The sequence below is a fragment of the Corvus kubaryi genome, unplaced genomic scaffold (assembly GCF_017639235.1).
Source record: "Corvus kubaryi isolate FWS band 111438036 unplaced genomic scaffold, C.kubaryi_AGA036_p1.0 66, whole genome shotgun sequence".
NCBI classification, from domain to species: Eukaryota; Metazoa; Chordata; class Aves; order Passeriformes; family Corvidae; genus Corvus; species Corvus kubaryi.
This window is the reverse complement of record NW_024582054.1, coordinates 771136-796737: the sequence shown is the minus strand read 5'-3', so window position 1 is coordinate 796737 and position 25602 is coordinate 771136. Positions and strand designations below refer to the sequence as shown.

Genomic DNA, 25602 nt, shown 5'->3' with positions numbered 1-25602 from the left:
TTTGTGATGTAAGTTTTGGGGTTTCTTTCATCAAGTCCTAGAGTATTTTACACTCGGATCGTATCGTGGTAGAGCTGCTGGTGTTCAGCCCTGGGACAAGTTGCATTGCAGAGATGTGATAATTTAGACAGAGCCCTGTAGTTCTATTACCTGATCAGTAATAACTACTATCTTAATGTTTGGAATCCTTAACTTGAATCTTCTTGGCATGAAAGCTCTTTATACTGAAGAGTGACTTGACTACCTTGATTTGTGTGCTTCAAATCACTCTCCAGTGATTCTTCGTACTCTGTAATGGCATGATAAATAGAAGAAGCCCAATTACTTACTGAATGCTCTCCCTGCTTGTTCTCTTGTGTCTATATAAATCTTTCTGAGGGAGCCTGAGTTATTTTGACAAGGCGAGGTACCTGCTTCTGTGGATCTGCAACAGATGGGATGTATAGAGTAATCTGTTTTGATGTGGATTTTGAGTCCTTGATCTTAACTCATTATGGTGAAAGAGACATCATATGTATACCTGTGAAGGATATTGTGAGCTTAAATAGCCTAGGAAGGGAAAAAAATGATACAACTAAATGTTTTAGAAATAAGTGTAAAATCAAGTGTCGGGTATTTCTGTCATTCTTATAAGTGTTTGTATAGTGAAGACCCTTTATAAAGTGACTTAAGGTTACCAGAATAAGCTGATGTGAATTCTTTTGTAAATCACAGAAGTATTTAAATTATTAGATTTAAATATTTAAACCTAATTTTTAATTAGGTTGTTTTCCCCACATCTTGTGGATTGCTATGTTGCTTCTTAAGACTTTGTCTCGGTCCTTATCATTTATGTTTGAGGCTGTGATAGTAGTAGGGATACGCAGACAACTCCCTTCTCCTAAGGGTGCTAATAGGGTCTTAGCTGGAATACTGTGTCTGGTTCTGAAAAATTCTTTTAAAGTGCTTTAGGCAGTTTGGAAAGGGGAATAGCTATTTTAATAAGCTCAGGAAATGTGATGTTTGAGGAAAACATCTGAAGAAAACAAAACTTGCATATGCCTTAAACCAAACAGGGAGTATAGGAGAAAACAGGAGCTTTCCAGGTATGTGGATTTTAAGTGTTCTAAGTGACAGCATACAGCAATAATGCATTATTGTTATAATACAGCTCTCCATTCCAATTTGGACAGAATATATTCCTGAATATTCTGGTGTGTGAAAAGCTCTCGTGAGTAAGATAGCAATAAGGCGTTTAGTTTCACTAGGGAGAAATTATCATCTTGATTTACAGCAAGGAAAACTTATTTTGTATGTTAGGAAATTATTAGCATTGCTTATGTATAGGAGTTGGAAAGATGCAATTTGGTTGTGGCTTAAAGTGTATATGTTGTTTTAGTCTGTGCCCTGTTCTTAGATTTATGTTGAATAAAAATATAAGTCAATGAAAACTCTGTGTTCCTGCCAGGTGTTTTGTGCCTGTGCTGGTCTGTTTAAGCAATTTCTCTGTGGTCTCCTTATCTCCAGCAGACTTTCCCTGTATATTGTAATAATCCCAGCCATACTCATGGGATAGCATTCAAACAGTTTCTGTTAGATGTCTTCTAGGTCAGTTAGTGAAGCAAATTTTATTGCTTTTAACAGGAGCTTAAAGAACTTTGATCTGTGAAACAAGTCTTCCTTCCTGGCTTGATGTCAAAACAGTTGAGCACTTGTTTGCCCATTTATAACATTTGCTGTGTAGTGGTGCTGCTTCAGTGCTCAGGGGTCTAGACTACTCTTAGTTTGTCACATGGATGAAATTAAATCTTGGAAAGCAGGAATAAACTTACCTCAAAAGTTTTGCTTCTGGTACAAGTATTTTAACTTCTGGAATGCAATATAGTTTTCCCTGTAAAAATAAGAAACCAACTGCAAAGTAGTTCGTACAGTGCCTGACAGTGTGCTGGAGGAGAATCATGCTGTTAGTCATGACTTAACTTTAGTAAGTCCTTAAGTTTTTGTTTGTTGCCTGGGTTAAGTTGCACAGATCTACATCTGAGAAGGAAAGTTAGTGCCTCACACATGTACCCAGAAGTAGGGTTAAGGTAATTAGTGGAAGTTATAGGGATGCATGGTGAATTCGGATGCTTCAGGGGCAACGAATCTTGGAAGGGAAGATAGTCTGTGAATGTTGGTGCTTTATTCCATGTAAATTCTGCTGGAGGTGATGAAATTCAGCATAGGGTTCTGTATTATTAGTATTACTATTCTACAGTTCAGCTGGTATGTGTGCAATTGGTTGCTGCAGGAGAAGTCACTAAGGTACTAGGAATGACATCTCTGCAAGGAGCTGAGCGTGTTGCTGCAGAACATTCTGCACGGTGAATTTGTGCTCCTATTCTTCTTAAGTGTTGAGTTTCCACTGCTCTCTGTAGGGACATGCAGCATTTAGGCAGGCCTTTAGACAGGCCAGCACTGCTGATCTCTTTGAAGCCTGCTGAGGATTTCTAGGCAGCTGGAATGCCAGGCTGCGCAGCCCACTCCGTGACACTTGTGGCTTTATATAGTCAGAGTGTTCAGCCACTAATCTGTAGCAGATTTAATCTTGACGTACTTTTTTAATGTATGTTATCCGGTAAGGTTGAATAACTGTGGACAAATGGATGTTGTAACAGGAAGTAGTCTAAAGCCTAATTTTCTTTGTAGACTATTTTTATTTGTGAGAGGGGTTCTCCAAAATCTCTGTAGCAGACTTGCTTAAGTTAATTAAAACTGTGTGGTGTTTCCAAGCTCTGTACCCGTGCAGTTTACGGGCAAGTTGTGTTTACATCACATAGATGTAAAATGCATCCCTTCCCTTTAAAACAAACAGATAAAAAAATCACCCATTGAACAGTTACATTCCTTCAAAATAGAAGGTTGTTGTAACGTCTCATTTGTTTCAAAGGCTTTACATTTTACTCTTAACATGTGTTCTTCTTTTTATATGGTGGTGGGGTCTTTTTTGGCACTTTATCTTTGCTTGCAGTTTGCTCATTTTTTAGAGTAGCTCATCTTCCTACTCAAGTCCCATAAAAACTCATTTTCTATGTTATACAGCAAGTTAATGATTTCAAAAGCACAAGGTGTTATATCTGATAAAAGCTGGAAGGTTGTTTAAGTTTAAAGTATGTGGAGTTTTTTAAGAATTCAAATGTGCCTGCATTTATCTAGAGAGAGCTCTGTTTCTGAAGTTTCTGCATGAAGAATGGAAGTTTTGAGATTGAACAGACCAGTATATGATGAGATGAAATGCAGTGACTACATGGCTCAAAAGCTGTATGGTTCTTGTTGATTTTGCATAGTGATTGAGGAAATACCTTTGATTTATTATGTCATTTAAGCTACTTCATGGAAGATCTTTTACAGTAAAATTGAAGTACTTAATTCAAGTGAACTGTGGGGTTTATAGGTTTAGCAGCATTTGGGAGAAAGCTAAGGATGATGGAAGTGGTTTATATCTATGTAAGACAGTAAGTCAGGAGGTGATCTGGAAATAGAATGTGTGTCTATGTTCTCCCAGACCCTGTAACATCTACCGAATCTCTTTATTTCTGAGTCCATGCCTCCGAGGGCTTCTCTCCGTAGAGTTGAAAGTTTCCCCTTTCATAGTGACATCCAATAGCATTTGAATTCTATTAGTATTTTTAGTACTCTGTCATAAGTTATGCCCAGCTGATTGGGCAGTTTGCTGAAAACTCTTCCTGTAATCGTGTATAGTTACTATATGTTTTAATTAGCTGAAACAGGTGTAATGTTAGCTCTGCTGGTGGAAGCTTTTTAATGGTCTGTGCTAACTGGGCTGCTTTTCCTGATTTAAGTCCCATGCTGCTTTCACTCCAGTGCAGAATGAATTCTGTAAATGCTTGGGTAATATTGAATGAGATCTTGAGCACATGTAGGGTATTACTCCGCTAAACTACAAAGTAGTTCCAGTGAGGAATGTTGGGGGAGTACAGAATATTTTAATGCAAAAGGAAGTGTCTGAAATTGGTGTAAGGATTAGCAGCCTTGCTTTCCATGGGTACTTCCATATTAATTGCATTAAACCAGCTTTACTATGTTGGATAGGCATCTAAACATTTGTCACTTGTGTATGATCATTAGTAATTCCTTTAGATCTGTTGCAGCTGCGCAGATCTGTGTATAAACAGTATATTGATGATGTGCAACTATACTCACCTAATAACTCGCTAGAGGATCAGGAATCTGCAATATCTCATTTTCTGTCTCTACTCATATTAGCTTAAACTTTCCCTAAGGGCTGGCTCAGTTGAAATAAGTTTAAAAACAAGTTACGATCTTTATAAGTGCTTTCAAAATAATTTGTTCCAAAATATAGTATTTCTGTATCCTGACCTTCCATGAAGGCAGGTGCTTTTGCAGGGACATCACTAATACCATATGAATTTATATGCAGGCTGGTGCAAAGTTCTGAATAATCTTATACCTTTGTTGGGGGTTATGTGTCAAAATAAACAGCTGCTACTGATGATTTAAATATATCAGATGCCCATGTGATGAAGCCAAAAAATGCATATTTAAACACTATCAGGTATCTCAGGGAGATCAAGAATGGTGGTTAGGGAACACTAGATGACTGAATCTCCTGTTGTGTTTTAAGTGTGTTTGTTTTAGTATGATGATGTGGATTTTTTTTAGGGAGAAATCTCTCTGTTGTCTAATGGTGAAAGTGCTACTCCAGCTCTCAATTTCTTCCCCTTTAAACTGGACAGATGCTGGTACCTTATGTGTAAATGGACATGCAGATCTGTAGGGAAAGAGTTACTTGTCAAAGAACTACGTTTTGAACTTAGAGGGTTGTGGTTTTACTTTCTGATTTTTGTTTACAGTTGGACAGAACAACTGAATATCAGAGCTGCCTTAGGTAATCTGGATTCGGTAAAAATCCTGGTCCTGCCCTTTGCTCACAGCTTTTAGTCAGTACCAGATTTGGAGATTTTGATGCTCTGATACAGAAGGTTGATGTTAAATAATTAGAATTAACTTTGTAGGGTCAGCTGTCAGAAGAGTTCTTGAAGAAGGCTCTTGCAGGTTAAGTTTGATGCTATTAGGTAGGTTAGCTCTGAAGCTGCCTAATACAAGATAGCAAAACTTGAAAGGATTTGTATTTTTCTGTGCAGATACAAAAATGCCTAGTATTAAAAAAATAGCTTTATTTCCAATTTAGGGTGAGGAACTGCCTCTGCCAAGTCAATAAAAAATGACAATAATGCTCAATCATTCTGCATTTTAGTGGATTTTAAGAGAAAGAAAAGTGCAAAGATTGTACTTTTAAAACAGACATATCTGTCTTTGGATTATAACCTAGAGTCTTTAATTTAATTGTACTCCTTATGAGTTAAACATTATGATAAAATACATATGACATTTAATTTGACCTGCTACTGCTTTCATGTGCATGTATGCAACTCTTAAGTAGATTAGTGTTAAAAAGCTGTCTAAATTGAGTATTTCAGTACTTGTATATATGTACTTCTTAGAGAGGCTAATGAGAAAAATACTGAATTTAAATCACTTCAAGTTTTATTTTATGGTGAGTAAATGGATTGACAAAACTTAAACACTAGTGGTCTTTGATGTCATGAATGGACTTTGTTTCATTTTCCTAGGGCCTTAAATATCTTCCTTGAGTGGCCCTGTATACTTCAATAAAGATCTGAGTTTGCCCTGCTTGGTTTTCCCAATTCCTTATCTCCCTGTCATAATCCTACTTGAAAAGTGTTTGGTTAATCTGCTTTGAGTAGCTGAGAGGATTCGTACAGATCTCTGGCTGTTGAATGAGTACCATGTCTTGGATGACAAGGAACAAAATGAAAGAAAGGGAAAGCTACTTTTTGTTATAGATGTTTTAGACGACTGTTCAAAACTACCTTATATTTTTTGGAAGAATATCGACTATGCATGAGAGGCATGTATTCTCTTAAGGTCAGCACAATGGTTTTCATGAACAGTAACTTTGTTTACTTTCTTTAGTAAAATAAATTAATGAAACAAGTAATCCTTAATGTTGGCTATTTTTAAATTGTTTTTGTTTGCAGGTATGGGATAAGATATTTCCAGATTAATAAGCATGGTTCAGCAACGGAAATGTGCGTTATGTCACATTGTGTACAACTCAAAAAAGGTAAATAATTAATGCTTGACATGTATCAGTAGATATTAATGTGGAATGTGTATGAGAAATGCTTCCATTTTAAAACTGTGCAAAGTACAATTTCCCTTTACCAGGTATATATTGTCCTAAGTCTGTCTCAAATCAAAGAATATATTTGCATGTGCTTTGAAGTATCTTTCTTGAAATGAGCTGTGCAATATGCTTGATTCTGAATGTTAAAAATATGGAGGTCTTTGAGGTTTTTTATATTATTTTGTAAAGATACTAAAGCTAAAAGCACTCACCATTATTTGGCTGTAAATTGCCATATGGGAAGAATACTGTAATACAAGATTTTTTAGATTCCTTTTGGGAGGTCTGTGTTTCCATATGGAAGAGCCAAATGGAATTGTGTTGCACAGCATGTGTTTTCGTTAATGTGTCAGTTTCGTGTCCATCTTCTGTGTGCTGTATATTTATACAAAGTCTGCATTGGAACTGTGTGTTTCTTAATGGACCTTCACGTATTGTTTAGCCACATGGCATGTGGAGATGTGGCAAATGCCAGTGTATTAATTCACACAACTCTTCAAGGTTGAAGAAGTTCCTTTCGCTTTGCAGATAGGATTTTAAGGGCTAAAGAGGATAGTGACTAGTATCTGGTCTTTGAAGATTGTCAAACACCAAAAGAAAGTTAATTCATCTGGACTGCTTCCTTTTGCTGAATGATGAATGTTCTTTCTTTTCCAGCAGCTCCCTTTCAATAATATAATAGTACTGCATTTCATGGCTCAAGGTCGCTGTAAACAACAAACTGACATGTACATCTCAGTTTCTGAAGTGTCTAGCTGAGCGAAATAGTATGTGATGATGAATTTACAGCTGTGTTATAATACAAATGCAGAGAGACTGCTCAGATTGCACAGGGAAACTTTTAAGTACTGTGATTCTGAAGAGTGGTATCAATGAGACTTTCAGTTAAAATGATTCTCAACAGTGATTTGTCAAAAATCAGTCTAACAAGCTTTGTTACATGCACTAGTACTTGACTTTCTCCTGGAATTCTGCTTCCTTTGTGTTGAGTTTTAATGACTAATGTGTGTTCTTCTTGGGAAAGGTAACATAACTTCCTGAAAGTGTGCCTACTTGTGCTTTCATAGTCACAGAAACAGGAATGGCAACTGCTACAGCCCTGCAGGAGTAGAGTACACTCTTGTGCAAGGCAGGAGAATTCTCAAAAATGAGCTTTTCAGACACAACACAGCATTTTATTTTGTTTTGACCAATTTTATTTTTTCCGCATGTTGCAGGAGATGGAAGAGCACATGAGAAGCATGCTTCACCACAGAGAACTGGAAAACTTGAAGGGAAGGTATGAAAACAATCTTGCATCCTTCCTCCCTGTGCCATTTTGTATGTCACTTTCTGGAAGAACTCATGACCTATTTCCCATACAGGCTGAATTGCACAATTTATTTTTATGCTTCACTTTAGTAGCGTGCCTTGTTGTAAAGCTGGCAATGAATGTGTTCTCATAATGTCAGAAACTCAGGAGGCAAACAATGATGTGAAAGAAAGCTCACCTGCATTGCTTTGACTGCAGTGAAATAAAATTACTTCATTCTTGGCAGTTTTATGCTTGGTTTGGTTTTTTTTGCAAGCACTAGATTTTTGCCTTTGTCAGAATTAGGAACAGTGGTATTTTTCATTTTAAATCTTTTGTTTGTTTTTTTTTTTTTCCAAGTTTTCAATGATTGTAAAAGCAATTCTTGATCTTTTAAAGCACTGTGAGAATGATATCTGCTTGAGTGATTGTCATTTGCCACCATGGTCCAGTTGCTTGATTAAGAGACCTAACCATGGTGGATGGTGTTTTCTTTAAGGTTTCCTTGTTTTATTTGAAACCTTTGGAAAGTAGAAAGAGTGAGTTAAGGGGTATTCAAATATCATCCTAATAATAGAGAATTAGTTTGCAACCAGAGTACACATAAAAGTGTTTTCAGGTGTACGGATTTTGAAGTAGCCACAAAGATCAGATAGTCAAATACTTGAGTATTTGATCTATAAACTAATTTTTAATCATCTTGCAGCACAGAGTTTATATGGAAGTGACAAATCTGTTTTAAACACCCTTTAAAGGACTAAAAGTAATTCCCTTTCCACTCTTTGAGGTGTGGGGGGATTCACTTTGTCAAGACATCTATCTTACAGCCAGGGGAAAAAAGCACAATGCTCCCTGCACTAGAAGCTGACTTTTGGCTTCTGGTCAGCTAACTTGTGGAGCATTTCTGTTCTGGACTGTCTTCTTCTGACAATGATTCTGAAATGTCACTCATTTTGATGTCTTATTTCTGGCCTTCTACATTTTATTTTTGTTTTTAGTTATGGCTCTGGAAGGTAAAACTGATTTCTAGAAGTCCTATATTGTGTCTGCAGTGGCTTGCAAATGATTGGACAATTTTTTGTTTTCCATTTCCATAGGACTGATGTTAAGTTAAATTTCTTTCATATAAATCCTTACATTTTTTATTACTAATCTATATGTCTTCATTACTTCTTTCAGAAGAATGCACGGAAGATGCTTGTTCTCAAAATAATGAACTTCATTTTTCACTGTGCAACAACAGCCTTGTTCTCTCTCTCTCATGTGCCCTTTCTTCTTCCTCCCATTTAAGTTTAATTAGAAGTCTTCTAGGAGTCTTTTACAGTCATGTACTTCAAGTAGAAAATGTGAAGCGCAAACAACAGCCTCATGAGTGTGGCTGAATTGTGTAACAAAGGATAATACCATTTAAGTGTGTGTAGTATCAACATCTTACTGCTTTGAAATTTAGTATCCATCTAGAAGTCTCTTTCCAGTCTTCCTGTATGGAAGAGGTAAAGGAAACTCATACATTGATTCATACTTTTTTCCCTTTTAAAGTTAGCTTAGTAATCTCAAGGGCTAGAATAATTTTCTGAAACATTTTGAGACTCTTCCGTGTGATGTATAAGGAGAATTGGATGCCAAGTACAAAGCCATAGCATATTTGTGTTTTGTTTGCTTTTAGTTGAAAGTGAAATGAGTGCTCTTGTACAAGGGACATTGAATCTACAGTCTGAAGTACACATCCAGTAAATAAAGCTCTTGGATGCTTTCATACTGAGAATACTTTTGTCATGTTTACATCAAACTTCTTTTGGCCATCTTGTTGAACAACAAAGATTGTGTGGTGTTCCTGTATGGTAGGGGAATGTGTAGACATGATCAGTGTATCATGGACTCTGCTAGTTCTGGGTGGTATTAATGGGTATAGGAAAAGTATAGAACTGAAGGAAATCTAAATTCCCCTAAGTTGTAGCTATCTGAACTCCTGGCCAGTTTATCTTCAATTAAAGCAGTTGTTCATAAAGAAAAAAAAGTGTTGTTTTTTATTTAGGCTCATACAGATTAACAGCAGGTCAGAGAAGTCTTGTCTCTACACACCTGAGTCTTGTCCTTTCAGACTGTCAGTTGGTACAAGAACCACCGCTTTCTAATTAGTAACTCAGAAGTGATAGAAACAAATTCTTTGTCCTCAGTCCAGCTGTTAACTCACTGGCTTTGTCCAAAGTAAATAAAACTTTGCATTTATTTAGTTAGTCTATAAATGAGGATGGTAAGTTTTAGGAAAGAACTGAAACGTGGGCCTTATGAAGGATGTGGATTGTTCTTTAAAACCTAATTAGTACCACATTAGAACCACTGAGGTGTGTTTCTCATTGAAGAGTCCTTATGATTGAAGTGGAACGTTATGTAAAGAGAGCATCTTTTTCAGCAAGAAGCCAACTTTCTATTTGCAGTTTGCCTTGTGTGATGAACTAAGTTAAAAATAAGTCTTATTAGCTATGCACAGCTGTGCCATTTATGAGTGTGAAAAGGATTCTTCCAATGACATTAATAAAATATACTGGTTTGGTTACCTTCATTGCATTAATAAGAGAGCCCAAAGTACAATATGTAGGATCTGGGCTTTGAATATTTCTTAGTGAGTGTGAAGTGTACAAAATTAAGTACACTTAATTCTGGAAAGTACAGGCTAAATTTGGAAGCTACTGACATCGTAAATGAAATTTATCTTAATGTTTAACCTGATACTAATTAGGCTGCAACATACAGAATAATTAAAGAAATTATGATTTTTAATACTTAGGCTGTTTAAAATAAAACTGTCTCTAGGTGTGTCTGAAGGACTGCATTGGTTAAATATCTCAACTATGTTAGTAGGGAAAACCGCTGATACCCAGGATAAATAAAACATAGCTGCTGACACTTGATTAACCACTCTGATAAGGATGTTGCCTTAATATCTTGAGTGAAGGTACATCTTTTGAGGTTTCTCCCATTTTATTTTTAACTGTTCACTAAAAAAAATAAGGATTCATGTTTGTCTTTTTCCTTTATGGATCCCATTTTCTTGACACTAGTCATGAACTCTGTGTTGTGTTGTAATGCTTCTGTTCTAAGACTTTGGTCTCAAGTGCTCCATGGGGATCTGCTTTTTTGAATTAGCTGGCAGAATTGAAAGAAGCATTGTGGAGGCAGTCAGTGAATCCTGTCTCGGTCCTGCTGGGTTATTTGCAGTGGAGTATGCTCTGATCAATTTTTTTCTGATTTTTTTTTTTTTTAATCTGGTGAACATATTTTCCTTGTTTAGGAAATTAACAACGTATTTCTTTAACACTAGAGTATTGGAAGGATTTGTCAGAAGAACAAATGTGGTGTTTTTAGAAATCTGAATTTCTTAAAAAGAAAAAAAAAGTTTAAAAGTCTTGTAACCTTAATCCAGTAACATGAGTAAAGCCATTTGTCTGATACAGCTGTCAACTTTCTCCAGCTGAATTATTTCTATATTTTTTAAGATAAGTCCTCCAAAGTAGAAAGCAGACCTCGTGCACACTTGAACCAAATAAAGTACAGTGAACTGAAGACACCCTCCCATCACTCACTGTGCCATGGAGTCTTTGGATTCCAGGCAGCAGTCTCAGCTGTCCCAGTTTAGGTTATGTTGTATTAGGATTGGCTGTATCCATGTACTGCCTCCTCCCTTTTCTAAATTTCACTGGGGGAAGGCTCAAGGCAAGGATTAAATGTAGAAGCTGTCACCAGGCTTCCCCAGTGCAGCTGGCAGCATGGATGGGCTTCAGAGCTCCTGCTAGCTCTGGAAGCCTTTCATTCTGCCTCCTCGCTCACTATGTTTCCTCTGAAAAGATTTTAAGTACAACAATTCAAGAAGAATTCCTCCTCCCAGTTAACACAGCTTTATTATCAAGTCTTTTACCTCTTGATTGTTGGAAAAAAATCTTGTAAAAACTGACCATCAAAAAACTAAACCTTGAAAGAAAAAGCCAGAGAATTCAAATAACTTTAAATATACTGAGCAAAACCTAGTTGCCTTGAACTCAAGCACATTCAGAGGAAACAAAGTAAGACCAGAGGTACCTGCCATGCCAGTTGGCAGTGTTGAAAGTCCACCCTCTGCCTCTCTTCCTAGGGATAGCAGCCACGAATGCCGGGTGTGCAGGGTGACACTGGTGGGTTTGTCAGCGTATGCCAAGCACATCTCCAGTCAGCTGCACAAAGACAATGTTAATGCTCATGACAGAAAAGAGGAAGAGAAAGAAGAGGCAGAAGAAGAATACCTTGACAAAGAAGTTATTCAACTAATCAAGCTAAAGAAGGAACGGAACCGGTGAGTTCTCCTTTCTCCTCTTAGGTCGTAGAATTGCTTTTACCACAGTGAGGATGCCCTCCTAAGGCTTAGGTGCTCATGAAATGTAAACTGTCTGTAGCCAATGTACTTGCTGTGAGAACAATCCAAGAGACCTGTGTGGATATTGTAGTTTCAACATGTAAATGTGACTGCTGAATGTTCTTGTCCTGTTCCTCTACTGCTAGTAGAGAAATACAATAATTCTTCATTATGGGTAAAAACAGTCTTGCGTTTTGAGAGCCCCAATGTTTTTATTTTAATATATGATACCTTTTTAACTGAAAGGCTTAATAAATGGACAGTAGTGCTAATATTGTCTATGGTGGAGGTTGTCTTTAGGAACCTGGCCTTTTAGAAACTGCTGCTGGACATGTTTTGTTATAAAATGAATTGGATTGTTCTGTAAATGTCACACTGAAATCCCATAATCCTTGAATGAAATTTCTTACCTGTTTTATGTTGCTGCTTAGCATTAGCTAAACATAGTTCCAGTGGCTCACTATGAAATAGAAGTCTCCAGAGGGTAATAAGTATTGCCTTTTATTTTGCATGAAAATCTGCACATGTGCATTGCTTGTGTGATGTTCCAACTGGGAATATATTATTCAAATAGATTTATGGCATGGTGGTGGTACTAAAGGGGCATATGATTTTTAAAAGAAGCTCCTGCTTTCTGTGGCTAGAAATTTGAATTATTGTTTCCAGATGTTGAAATCTGTGGAGATTATTTGGTTTTGACATCACTCTGTCATACTAGTGTGTCCCTGCACTGCACAATGGTAATGTTTTCATACTGGTTAACGTTGGTAGCAAAAATGTCACTTTTCCTTTTTGTCTTATGGAAAAGGAGTAATGCTGTCAGTGCAGTGTTGCTCTGAGGCAGCTAAATCCATAGAAAATCTCTGTCTGCTGGGTGCTGGTTTGGAGAAGGGGAAAACCAGAAAGTACAAGGATTGAGTTACTAATTCAGTAAAATTGTTTCCATTAGATCGTAATCTAGTTGAGTCAGCTCTTAGAATTTACTGTGTCACTTAGACATTGGTTTTTTGAATTCTTGTCTTAGAGCTCAGATTATTTTGCACAGTAGACCATTTTTCATTAGAGAGTAGTTATTTGTGAATCTTTTTAGCAGAACTGGAATGTATCAAAAACATAAAGGGTGATACAATATGAATTTTCAGTTTACTCAGATCAATTGTTTTTGAGCAGTAGTGTGAAAGTTTACTGTCTCCCTTGTTCAGGGATCTAGAATGGATGTATTTCTGTAATCAGTTTCCGGAAAAAACTTTTTTATTAAAAACTCCTCATTTGGTAGGATAAATACTTAGAATATTTAGACTGCTGACCCTGGGAATAGCTGTAGCTGTTAAGGGAGCATTTGTCTTTAAATATACATGTGATAGTCTGCCATGTGTTTGTGATAAGTTGCCAAGCACAAGTACTATCCAAAGGGCAGTTGATAGTGCTGCTGGAAGGCTCATACAGACTCAGTATTGCATGCTGTAGACTGTTCCAGTCTCTAGGTTAAAACAAGACAAATTATTTTTGTATCTTTGGTACATCTTGTGTGGATGTTTTACTTCTGTGTTTTAACTTAAGCTTTATAAACTGAGCCGTCATGTCAATTGTTCTCTCCAGTATATAGAATAAACACTAAGAAACAGCAGGTTTTCAACAGGTTTTTCATCCTTACTTTCCTCTGTTTTATATCAGTTCACTCTGGTTATACCATCTAACACTAGTGGAATAGTCTTCAGAAAAAAATAATTATGTCACTGCTGAGTTTTCTGTCTACTAAGGTTGATCAAATTATGAAGATTATACAACATAAAGAAGCTTTCTTTCTACTAGTTTCTTATTAGTTCAATAGTAAATATAAAGGAATAGTAATCTTTCAAGTTACAGACAAGTATTTGAGAATTAGTCTATTGAACTGTCACTGCACCAAATCAGTTGTTCTTGTCAGAGAAGTTTTGAAATGATCATATTTAAGTTAAGGTACAACATTAGTTTTGAAAGTCAAACATTATTGAAGCTTGAACAGCAAAGCTGCTAAAAAAGTATCTGTTTCTTTTTATAATAAATAATTAAAAAAAAAATTTTCTTCCCAGTGCAAATAAAATTCATGAAGCTGTGGACTGTTGTATTTTAGTAGAATAGCATCAGAATTTAGGTTTTTCTCAATTCTTTTGCAGGCAAACTGAACCAAGTTGTGCAAACCAAGAATTAGAATGTGATGATAGGCGATCGCAGAGAAGGCGAGAAGAAAGAGCTGCTTACAAAGAAAGAGAAGCTTATGATCAGTCATCGTGGCATCATCATAATGCATCACAAAGGGACTGGAAGTGGGAAAAGGATGATTATATTAGTCCTAGACAAGGCAAATTTTCACACTCTCAGAGGAACCTTAATGTGAACAGACATTCAGGTGGTGCAAGGGGGCACTCTGGGTGGCACCAGAATGTTTCAGGAAGCCCTTCAAATCGACATAACTATGGGAATTCTGGAAATGCTTGGCATCTAAGCGGGCGGGGAGGAGGAACATCAAATTGGCATCATGGTGCCAGGGAAAGAAATTCTACTTGGCATTCAGAAGAAACCGGTCATTTTTCTGGCTGGAATTCCAAGAATTATGGAGGAAACTGGAAACCAAATCCTCGTGGTGCAAATGGCTGGAATTTTGGAAGCTCAGGAGATTCATATTCATCAGAGCCAAGTAAATACAGTAAGGAAAGGTACGCATGGCAGCGGCCAGAGAAATGCGATGTTCTGCCATACAGAAATCGAAGAAATAGGAGTGACCTTCTTGATTTTACTAGTGATAAGCTCGCTTCTGAGGGGGCATTGGATTTTGGTACATCGATACAACCAGAAAGCAAAACTTCAAGAGCCAGGGGAAAAAGTGTCAGTCCTTCCAGAGATAAAACATATCGCTGGACTCCCTACCCATCCCAAAAAACTGCAGAGCAGCAACCACGGTCTGGAGATAATGTTTCTAAAACTTCAGATAAAATGGATTCTGTACTTACGCCTCTTACTGATCCGTCAATGAAAGGAAAAACTTGTGAAGCTAATGTTAGCCTTTCAAAACTTAAAGAACATGAAGCATCTTCCCTTTCTAATGGAACCTCAGATCACCTTGATTCTTGCAAGGTAATGAAAGACTGTTCCAGTGGTGAAAAGCTTGACAAAGATGATAGCAGAAGTAATAGAATGCCATCACTGAAATCCCCTCTTCTGAATATCACAGATATGAAGTTATCCTTGACAAAGCAAGACACAAACAGTCTCTTAAAAAATGTCAGGCTTCTGTTATCCTCAACAAGTGGTGAAGAGCAGAATCATTTGAATGCAGTGAACTTGGAAACAAACAGTTTCTCTTCTTATTCGTCAAAGCTGCATGGTGCTTGTGTTGGTAACTTACAGGACAACAAAGATGTGCTGGGTAGCAATCGTGGAGAGCCCATTGATAACTTAAGTGAAGCAGAACAAAATCCCAAAGATGTTCAGTCCAACCATTCCTTTCAAAATACTCCCTTAAGCTCTTGCAAAGATACAAGTGACCAGAATAGGGAAGAAACTGGGAAAGCATTACCAAAGAAGGAGTTCAGACCAGATTCATTAGAAGATATGAGTGGTGATGATTTAATGGGAAGTGAGAAGTCAGAAGCAAGAGTTGAAAAGTTGGATTCTTCTGTTAGTTCTTGTTTACCCTATGACACTCCTGAAGGTAGAACTGCCACATCTGAAAAGGAAGATGATGAAAAGCCATCTGCTTCAAGTATTTCTTCTGCTGAGCTAAAAAATTTTACATTTCGGATAGAACCCACAGTTTCTTCATCAAGCAGTCAGGACCGTTTGCATGCGGATTTGAAAACCTCACAGGATGGGGAAGGGAATGAAGAGTGTGTCAAGTCACATGATCAATTTGAAATGGAAGGTTTTGAAAATCCTTCAGATAATGATCTTCAGAAAGGAGGAAGCCAGTCAGTAGGCCTCCTTCTTCCAGATTTAAGCAAACTTGGCCTGCCTGCTTCTCTGCAAAGAGACCTGACACGGCATATCAGTCTGAAGAGCAAAGTCGGAACACATCTCCCAGAGCCCAATCTCAATAACGCACGTCGTATTCGGAATGTTGGTGGCCATCGGAGAAGCGAGACAGAGAAGGAGTCGGGGCTTAAACCTACCCTCAGGCAGATTCTTAGTGCTTCCCGGCGAAATGTAAACTGGGATCAGGTCATCCAGCAGGTAACCAAGAAGAAACAGGAACTTGGCAAAGGTTTACCAAGGTTGGTAGCTTTGAGGTCTAACCATGCCTCTCAGGGCATGTTGAGGGGGGAGGGTTGTTTTTTTCCATATCTGAAATGAACTCCAGAAATCCTAAAACGAAGAGTTCACAATGAAGCTTGCTATGCTGTGATCTTTTGCAGAGTTTTTGAAAATAATGCAAATTTTTTGCAAATAATGCAGGGTTTTTATTACTGATTGATGCTATGAGTGAATGTCTGTCCATAGATAAGTAAAAGTAATCTGCTCAGAAAATATTCTGATCAGTTCATAATGGTTGCTTTAATATCTGAGTGTGGATGGTAACAATATACTTTCTTTACAAGTTCTCGTAATGAAGGAATGTAAAAATGCAATCAGGATGGGAACAATGCTGTGACAGTTGCCTATTTCCTTATTTATTCAGGAATACAAGAAATGCTTGCATTGCTGCAAGCAATGTCAATGCTCACTCTTCAATTGTTAATCTTTTATTCTGTTATGCAGTTTGCTTTTGTATTTAAGGAAGCAATTATATAATACTGCATTTTTGAAACTTTCTTTAAACCTGAAGTATTTAAAGTGTCTTGAACAGATGTCACATTTGATTATTCCAACCTTTGTTTGGAATACTTTATAATAACATGATTTCTGACTTGAAAATCATGCTGTTAGTTCTTAGCCACTAAATCTGGTAATGTGATACACAGAAGATACTCCATTGCCAGGTGAGGTAGAAAGCACAGAATACCAGTGTAATGACTTGCCAGATCTCTTAAAGCAGTAATGTACATTTGGGGAAGGGGGAGACTTCTCTCTGTGTGTAGCAGGCTTGTAACTTGTTTATTTATTTTTCTTTTTATCTTGTTAAAGGTTTGGCATAGAAATGGTGCCTCTTGTTCAAAATGAACAAGAGGGTCTAGAACTCAGTGAAGAATCTGATCTGTCTACTCTAGAAGGATTCCAGTGGGAAGGGATTTCCTTAGCAGTGTCTGGCTCAGCCAGAAAACGTAGCTTTTCTGAAAGCAGTGTCATAGCAGACAGAAATCCTTCTGCTTATAGCTTTTTCAGTGAACAAACCAAAATAAAAGAAAGTGGGCAAAGGCAACTAATTGCAGCCAGCCACTCACATCACATAACATCTGGATATGAGGCAAGCACTGATGCTGAGGCCGATCAGAAAGAGGAGACACCATCTCTTGCTTTGTCACCTTTTATGTCTGAAAGAACTGAGGCTAGCGGAAGAAGTCACAGCCTACAGGCCACCTCTGAGATCACAGGCCTCACAAAACAAGACCAGGAGAGCCCAGAGAAGAGAACACCTCTTCTTGAAAGACAAAATGTACTAGAGATCTCAGAAGAAAATTGTCCAGCTTCAAATAGTGCTTCACTTCTTGCAGTGTCTAATAACATAGATGCAGCTACAGACAGTAGCTGCACATCTGGTACTGAACAGAATGACAGCCAAGGAATTGGAAAGAAGCGAAGAGCAACTGGAGTAAGTGTGCAATTCTGTCCGGCTTTGGTGTGCTGAAAAGGGTCTTTCCCTGTCGATGGTCATTCAGCTTTGGAATGATCTGTGCAAGGAGGACTTTCCCCATCTGATTGTCTTGTACCTTGATAACATCAAATTAATTTACTTGTTTGACTTAATTTTCTTTAAGAATCTTTTCCATTTCTGCTTTTATAGTGCAGGACTTCTGATAAATTTTTGTAATTAGTAGGAATGATTTGGTACCTGGCATACTATGTTGGTAAACAAGAGCTGTTAAAATATTTCTGTGGAAGTACTTGGTTTTGTAGCAAGAATCTCGGTGTTTCGCAACACAGTTTAAATGGAAGCTAGCCTGTAGTAGAAATTTGTTTTCCTTAGATGTTCCTGGTTTTATGGTTAAGCAAGGAAATAAAAACATTTTTACAAAATTCTATACTTAAGATGATATCCTTAAATCTGAATTCGTTTCACAGTCCAGTCTTAGACCTTTATCCAAAGGTTAAAAAAAAATCTTTTTGATCAATTTCACAAAATGGTTTTGCAGAAAGCAGTAATTTTCATTCCTCACTTTTTGATCGTCTACATCTTCTACTACAACTATAGAGCAGAAACTGACTCAAGTGTGGTCTTAAATCTGAGCAAGGAGGCAGCTGTTGGCTTGTTTAATATTTCTTCCTAGTTGAGATGAAAATGTGGCGCTCTGTTGTCCTCCCTCTTTTAAGAGCAGAGCAAAGGATGAGTTATACAAGAATGTGCAAAAAAATTGTGTGCTCTTTGTGTGTACAACTAATGGTTGAAAAGACAATGGATGTTTGACTTCCTGATTTAGGCAAAATTGTTCTTGTTACTTGTTAATAGATGATTTTACTTGCAGGAGGGATCTTCTCCTGAAATCCCTAGTCTAGAAAGAAAGAATAAGAGAAGAAAAATCAAAGGTAAAAAAGGTGAGTGAATATCATACGTGTGCATTTGGTGTGACACCCAGCAGTATTTTGACTTAGCTGGAGTTCCTTAACGTTACTTTGCTGCTTCTTGGGCTTTTACTGAAGTTTGTAGTGTGGGCTGCTCACAAATCTGCAACACATTTTCTCTGAACACTTCTATCTTAATTTGTCATAAGTTATTCCTGAGAGAAGGGTATGTCCACCCTTTCTGCCTGCAGTTTGCATTCCTGATTGTACAGATGGGACCTTTGCTTTCCCCTGTGCAGGGTAGTGAGGTTTGTTGCCTTTTTGGATGGAAGTTCTTATTGGAGAAGTCTCCATCTAACTCCCTTCTAATTAGCCATGCAGCTCTCCCTTTCTAATTCTGGGTGGTCTCACCAGAAAATTTGTACTCTGCATAATTTTGTCTGTGTTCTCTGGCAATACTTCTTATTTTTTTACTGTCCTTAGTGGAAACGAGTGTGGAATGCCTCGCTGCTTTCTGCTCCTGACCAAAGAAAACTATTATTCTGGCATTAGACAGATCTTTCTCAAATATGCCTAAAACATTCACATCACCATGTCTCAAAATGAACCATCCATATTTTAGGCAGAATACTTTCTTTGCTAACTAAACTTTTGCTAGGAGCTTTGGGCTCCAGAAGATGGCTTTCAAATGTACTATTTATCTTTTTTTCATGATTTATTTGTATTAAGATTTCTTTGTAATGCAGGGTAATAATATGAATCTTCTGTGGGAATGTATATTTCACTGCTTGAAAAGGTGGGGGATTTTATCAGTGTCTGTCTTCAATGACCAGTGTCTGTTATAGCGACTTATAACACACTTTACTTAGTAAAATCTCTTTCCCATTACTTGGCTTTAACATGATTGTTGTAAATCTGCTTAAAGGAAACTATAACCTGAATGCAATTAAGCAGTGCCCAAATGGAAATTTAACTTGTTTGGAGAATCTCTGTAATGCCAGAAGCCTCTAGGGGGGATAGGAGGATCTTTTACTGAGTACAGGGGTCAGAGACTCTCTCAAGAGATTGCAAACACCAGTCTCATGGCCCAAAATGATCTTGAGTAGTAAACTATTTTTTTATCATTGGGTTCTTTTTCTCCTAAACAGCTTTTTCTTGGCTTTTGCATTCACTGAATAATTTAATCTTGTTTAGCTTAAATTTGTCTTTGCCTTTTTGATTACATTAATGGTAGGTGTGTATTTATACTTCTTGTACACATGTACTTCAAGAAAAGATCTTTGTGGAAGAGAACTACTTCATTTATTTAAACTAAATCCGTGCTGGCAAAGCTGTGATGGAATTAATTACTAGAGTCAAGTTGAGATTCCTTAAAGAGGAATACTTGACCTTGCCCTTCTTCTATGTAGACATGGCTAGTCCTGTGTGTAAATACTCCTTTTCAGCTTGTATAACTATTGATGCTTGAAGGCTTGGCCTACTTCATGTGACTTTTCCATTCTGAGGTGGTATTATTTCTTGTGATATCACAAGTAATGTATCTTAATGTATTGTTCAGTACAGTTAGACTCTACATTTTGTTTCTTTTTCAGAACGTTCTCAGGTGGACCAGTTGTTGGCTATTTCTCTGAAGGAGGAAGAATTAAGCAGGTCCCTGCAGAGTGTGGACAGCAACCTCTTGCAGGCGAGGGCTGCCCTGCAGGCTGCCTATGTTGAGGTTCAACGGTTCCTTGTGTTAAAGCAACAGGTAACAGTGGGCTTTGGAAACTGTCTGAACTAGAAGTTAGCAGCATGAAGAACTGCCTGTTAAATCAGTGGGACTGATAAAAGCCACAATCTGTTTTGCAGATAACCATGGAAATGAGTACACTGAGAAGTCAGAGAATCCAGATTTTGCAGGGGCTACAAGGTACAGGATACCATAGGACTACAAAAGTGAAATGCTTATTCTCGTGTTCTTTGAACTCAGAATCTTTTAAAAACTGCATTTAATTTGAATCCGCTCGTTTAAGCTGCAGTAAAATTGTAGACTTTATAAATGAGGCCTTTATTGTCAAGTGTGAACTGTCAGTTTTGATAGTTCCCTCTAGTGGCTTTTTTTCAAATTCTTCTCTTCCTTGACTGTGTGTCCACAAGAAATGAGCTCTTGGCACCACTGAATTTTATGGTAAAATATAAACATTTTTGTTACGTTATTTATTTGTTTGTTTGTTTAATGTATCTCCTCTTTTGCCATTAGAAACATATGAACCTTCTGAACTCTCAGAGCAACTTTCCTGCGATGTCCTAACTGAGAGACGAAACAACAAATCCCAAATGGCAGCTGACTTAATTCCTTCAGGCTCTCTCCTGCCCCTGTTGGACACTTTGTCTTCCTCTGTACTTCCACGAGGAGCTTCTGTTCCCATAAATATGCCATCACCATTCCAGTCTTCTGGCAATGCACCTTCCGATACTTCTGACTCCTCAGTACAAGTTAAACAAGAACCTGTGTCTCCAAAAGGCACAGAACAAAATGTGAATTCCGTACTCCAGAGCTCTCCATGTGCTCCACAAACAGAAGAGGTGGAGCAGAATGATGGTATTTGTGACTTTGCTTTAAGATAATTAGCTTTAAGAAAATAAGGAAATTATTTTTTTCCTCAAAAGAATGTAAATTGTGTCTCAGCCTGCAGTCTGTCAGGTGGGGTGAACTCTCAATAACTTGTGTAGGACTTTCTAGTTTTGCTTTGAAAATAGAACAAACATGAATTTGAAGGTTACATCCTCTTAGAATAACTTAGTTAACTAAAAAAACCCCAAACCAACACAACCCAGAAAACCTGAGAATCTCCTCTGTTTTTGTCTTCTGCTCTGCATCATTTAGTGAGCCTTGGTAGCAAAAAATCTGCCTACAAAGGAAAAGTGTGTGCCTGAAAATATTTTTTACAAAATTATGAACAGCTGCATTGAGATTATTCTGTGTTCTTCTTGGGCTCTGCTGGATAAGCACAAAGAGTATAATTTGTAACATTAGAAGTAAAAATCCATCTTCTCCTAATTGGATATTAGGCACTGTTCGCTCATGTGAGGGGTGTGGGAAGGCTAGCAGTGAAAATAGGGTTTACTTTTATCTGGAGGAGAAACTGCTGAATTAATTGAACTACTAATTGAACTACTACTGAGGCTCCTGCCTCAGCAAAGTGAGATCTTAATGACTACAGCTGAAATAACTAACTCTTTATTTAGACAGTTTAAACCCCATAAAACTTTGTGCTGTAGTCTGTGGACAAAAGCTTAAATGCTGTTGTTAGTTTCCACTGCAACTTGCTGCTATGACTGAAGGTAAAAACTGAAGATTAAAAGCTTAATCATCCCTTCCTTTCTTAAGAGCCTGTGAAGTCAAGCAGGGTGACTCTAATGAGAATTGTTTGTTTGCCATAACAATGTCATTTGCCCAAACCTTTAACTTAGGTAATTTGAGAAAAACATTTGTGAGATTGATCCTTGTTAAAGATAGCCAACGCAATTTTTTTTCTCCTCCAGCTGAGGTGGACAATACTATTGGAAAAAGCCATTTTCTATCTTTCTAAGCACTTTTCTTCTCAAGCATGAGATGAATGTTGGCTGAATTGAAGTTTAGAGTTCTTTAATTACAAGAATTTGATTTTTTTTTTCCTTTTTTCAGTTTGCTTCAGATGTAGAATTATATAAGTGGTGGTTTTCATGCTTTTTTTTAGTCACCATTGCATTTCCTGTATTCTACTCTGTTGCAATACATTAATGTAGTATTGTGAGTTTTGCTTCATCTCATTTTGGTGGATTTGACAAGGAATGTGAAGCTCTTGGGTATTCACCAAAGTAAACTTGGGGCAGGGGAAGAATCCGCTTTTGTGTTTGTTTGCATTATTAAGACTCAACTTTTAGGAAGCCTTTCCTTTGCTTTCCTGTTTTTGTTGGCATATGCCATACTGTTATGCTTAAACATCAGTGAAATTTTTATTTGTATCAGTGTCATTTTTATTCTCAGCTTTCCACTTCTAAGGAAAGATTTAGTGATCACTAGCTGCAGTGGCATGAAGTGTCTTGCTTGAAGAATCTTTAGACTTCACAAAAGAGAAGTTGAAGAGGTTTTTTATTTTTTTCTTATGAAGGTGAACCTTCAGGGTATAGCTACATTTATTACTTAAATAATTACTTTAGAAAGCTCTTAATCACATTAGCATATTTTTCCATTTCCTACAAACTTATTTTTTATATTAAAAGCAAGAATATTCTTTTTATGTTCATTTGTCAAATTATCATCGTTTTGGTAGTGATGAACTTCTGTATGTGCTACATTTAAAATGAGTTTGCCATCAGATAAATTTAGTAATTTGGGGGGAAATAAGCATTTAACTTCAGGAAAATTCTGTGATTTGAAGAAGAGGAATTCTCTCTGAGGCATACTGTTTACTTTTTGGGGTTGCGCATTTAGCTTGTCAGCTTCCCTAGGAAATGAGCTCAGCTGTGCTTTGAGGGAGCTGATTGCATTTGGTTTCCCCTAAATGCCAGCAGTGTGTCCCACCTGTGGAACTGAGTGATTCTGTTTTCTTCCATTGCCATGGTGATTTCCTACTTCTTTTTCTAACACCCTCAGCACTCCAAGTGCTGAGAATTAATAACTTCTGGGTTTAGAAGTTTAATTTCAAGTTGCTGGTTACTATTATTTTCCTGTTATAAAGTGACCAAGTTACTTCCTTCCCCTTTCCTGTGGGAAATGAGTGACACATGATATTAGAGGTGTATTCAGAATTTAAAGTTTTGTGTGCCTTCTTCCCACTATAATTCAACTCAGTAATTCATTCAAACTTCATCTAAGCATTCATTTCTTCCATACAGAGGGTTTTCTATCACGTTTTGCAGTTGTGCATGACAGCTGTGTGTCCAGGGAAAAACATCTTTCCATTGATTTACTTTAAATGCAACATATCCTATGCTGTCAGCAAGTTCTAGTTTTATCTTGGAATCCCCCATCTGAGGAAAGTGTGGGTGAGATTTTTGCATTGTAGCTCTTTCTAGTTGAATGTGTAATTCCAAAGCATCAGATTTGTCCTGTGATGTGTAATGTGGTTTTGGCCAAGCATTACTGTGGGTTTAATTTGCTGGCTTCTGAGAGACTGGAAGAGGGAAGTGTTTCAAATACTGCCAACTTCCCATTTGCATTGCATGTTCCCACCCCAGGAATGCAGTGAACTTGAAACATCCTGTTCTGGATTGTAGTTTTCGCAAGTGCAACTGGGGAATTTTAGGGTGTGGGAAACAGCTGTGAGATGCTGCCCTTAGTCTGACTTAGCTGAGAGGTTGGATCACTTAGTTCATATTAATTCAATCAAAATTAAATTACAGGGAGAGTGTGTTTACCCCATTGCATAGTCTACACGAAACTAACTAACTAAAGTGTACCCTCATGGCTTACATTGCTGCTGTTCCCAGGATAAAGGTACAGTGCTGCAGAGTGGATTGTGCATGACTATCTACCTTGAATTAGGTCCAAGTAACTTGGTAGAAATAACTGTATATAATAGCTGCAATAATTCAGATGGGTTAAGCACAAGGTTTTCAAACTGTGTCACTGAACAGCTGAGTCGTACTTGGCATGCACTGATTAATATCATCTCTACAGCAGTTGGGACAGCTGGTAAGGAAGCACACAGAGAGGGGTGGTAGCATCTTAAGTCAACAATGTAGGATTCACTAGATATTGTCAGAACTTTAAAAGCATATAGCCAGCCAGCAGCTTGAGTGATATGCCCCATTCCTTTTATTTCTATGTACAAGGATAAACATTTTATTCCCCAGTTATGTTTTGTAAAGGCTGGATAGCTGACTGAAATAGCAGATCTTCATGTGCACATAGTTTTCAACATGTAGGAATATGTACTTTACATGCACAATTAAGTGTAAACAGAACATACAGGGCGAGACACTTTGCATAAATAGTTATTGCTGTACAGATTGAATGTAACACTAGTCTGTTTTCTTTAGAAGAGACCAACCAGGAAACTTCAGTGTATCCAGTTATCACGGCAGCCATATCCCTATCAGAGCTGACAGCTTGTTTCCAACACACTAATCAAGATGTCCCCAAGCCTGCTGCAGACAAGGGACAGTCTGGACTTCTTGAGAACACTTCACCTCATTCAATGTCTGTTTTCAGCAAGAGAGAAGCAAATGATACAGTTGCTGAAAGATTTTTACTGGGTCAGTGTAGCACTTCTCTTTCAAAGCATTCGGTCCTTCTAGAAATGCCAATGGATAAAACCCCCAAATTGTCAGCAGAACCATCTGAGCAGCACTTGGCAACTGCTGCAGTCCCAGCAGAGAAGGGGAATAGAAGGAGGAGAAGGTTAAGGAAGAAGAAGACTCTGAGGGCAGCCCATGTGCCAGACAACAGCGATACAGAGCAGGATATGATTGACTCCAAGCCTGTCCGGAAAGTCAAGGGTGGAAAGGTTCCTAAAGGAGAAAAAGTTACTACATCTACTCCTCCAAGAGAGGAGGGTGGAGTTCCTGCTCATGCAGCACGAAACAAAGACAAGAATGATAGTGATGCTTCTCTGGAACTAGTGGAAGTTTCAGCGCCTCAGTGCGAGGTGGTTCATGTTGGTTCATCAGAGTCAGGAGATGAGAAACCAGACAGTCCATCAAAGAGGGATTCATGCAACTCTGTGGATCAAGCAGTCCTAGAGGCATCTTGCTCTGGTTATGATGAAGTGAGCTCCACCAGTGAGATTGGCACAAATTATAGGAATGATGGGAAAAGAAGGTGAGATTATTGTAGACCTCTCAAAAGTAAAATTATTAGTATTATATAGTATTCATAAGAGGCCTCCCTTTTTTTCCTCTTCCTTTTTTTTTTTTTTTTCCCATTCAGAAAGTCTTATATCAGTGACTTCAGGAGTGAAATAAAAAGGAAAATAAAAATTGACTTGGCTTTTTTGGTCAACAAATGTGTCTTGTTTCCTACTAATTTCTCTTAATACAGTAAGAGGGCTGCCCAGTTTGGTTTTGAGCTTATCTGTCACAGCATATTTACTACTAACTGCAGAGTCTTGTGTT

At 37.6% G+C, this 25602-nt stretch overlaps 1 protein-coding gene across 6 annotated transcripts in view; it reads left to right on the top strand.

The window, feature by feature from the left end:
- The window catches only part of ZNF106 (zinc finger protein 106), a 41595-nt gene that overhangs the window by 2869 nt on the left and 13124 nt on the right, over positions 1-25602 (top strand). For 3 of the 6 annotated variants that reach the window (XM_042048214.1, XM_042048215.1, XM_042048212.1), the window contains exons 2-11: positions 6063-6148; positions 7429-7490; positions 11632-11829; positions 14046-16139; positions 16990-17614; positions 18486-18555; positions 20115-20269; positions 20371-20431; positions 20762-21103; positions 24529-25309. In XM_042048214.1, coding sequence (XP_041904148.1) covers positions 6095-6148; positions 7429-7490; positions 11632-11829; positions 14046-16139; positions 16990-17614; positions 18486-18555; positions 20115-20269; positions 20371-20431; positions 20762-21103; positions 24529-25309 — 4442 coding nt within the window. In that variant the 5' untranslated portion in view covers positions 6063-6094. The remainder of the gene's footprint in view (positions 1-6062; positions 6149-7428; positions 7491-11631; positions 11830-14045; positions 16140-16989; positions 17615-18485; positions 18556-20114; positions 20270-20370; positions 20432-20761; positions 21104-24528; positions 25310-25602) is intronic. The other 3 variants (XM_042048217.1, XM_042048216.1, XM_042048218.1) reach the window with 3 other exon arrangements.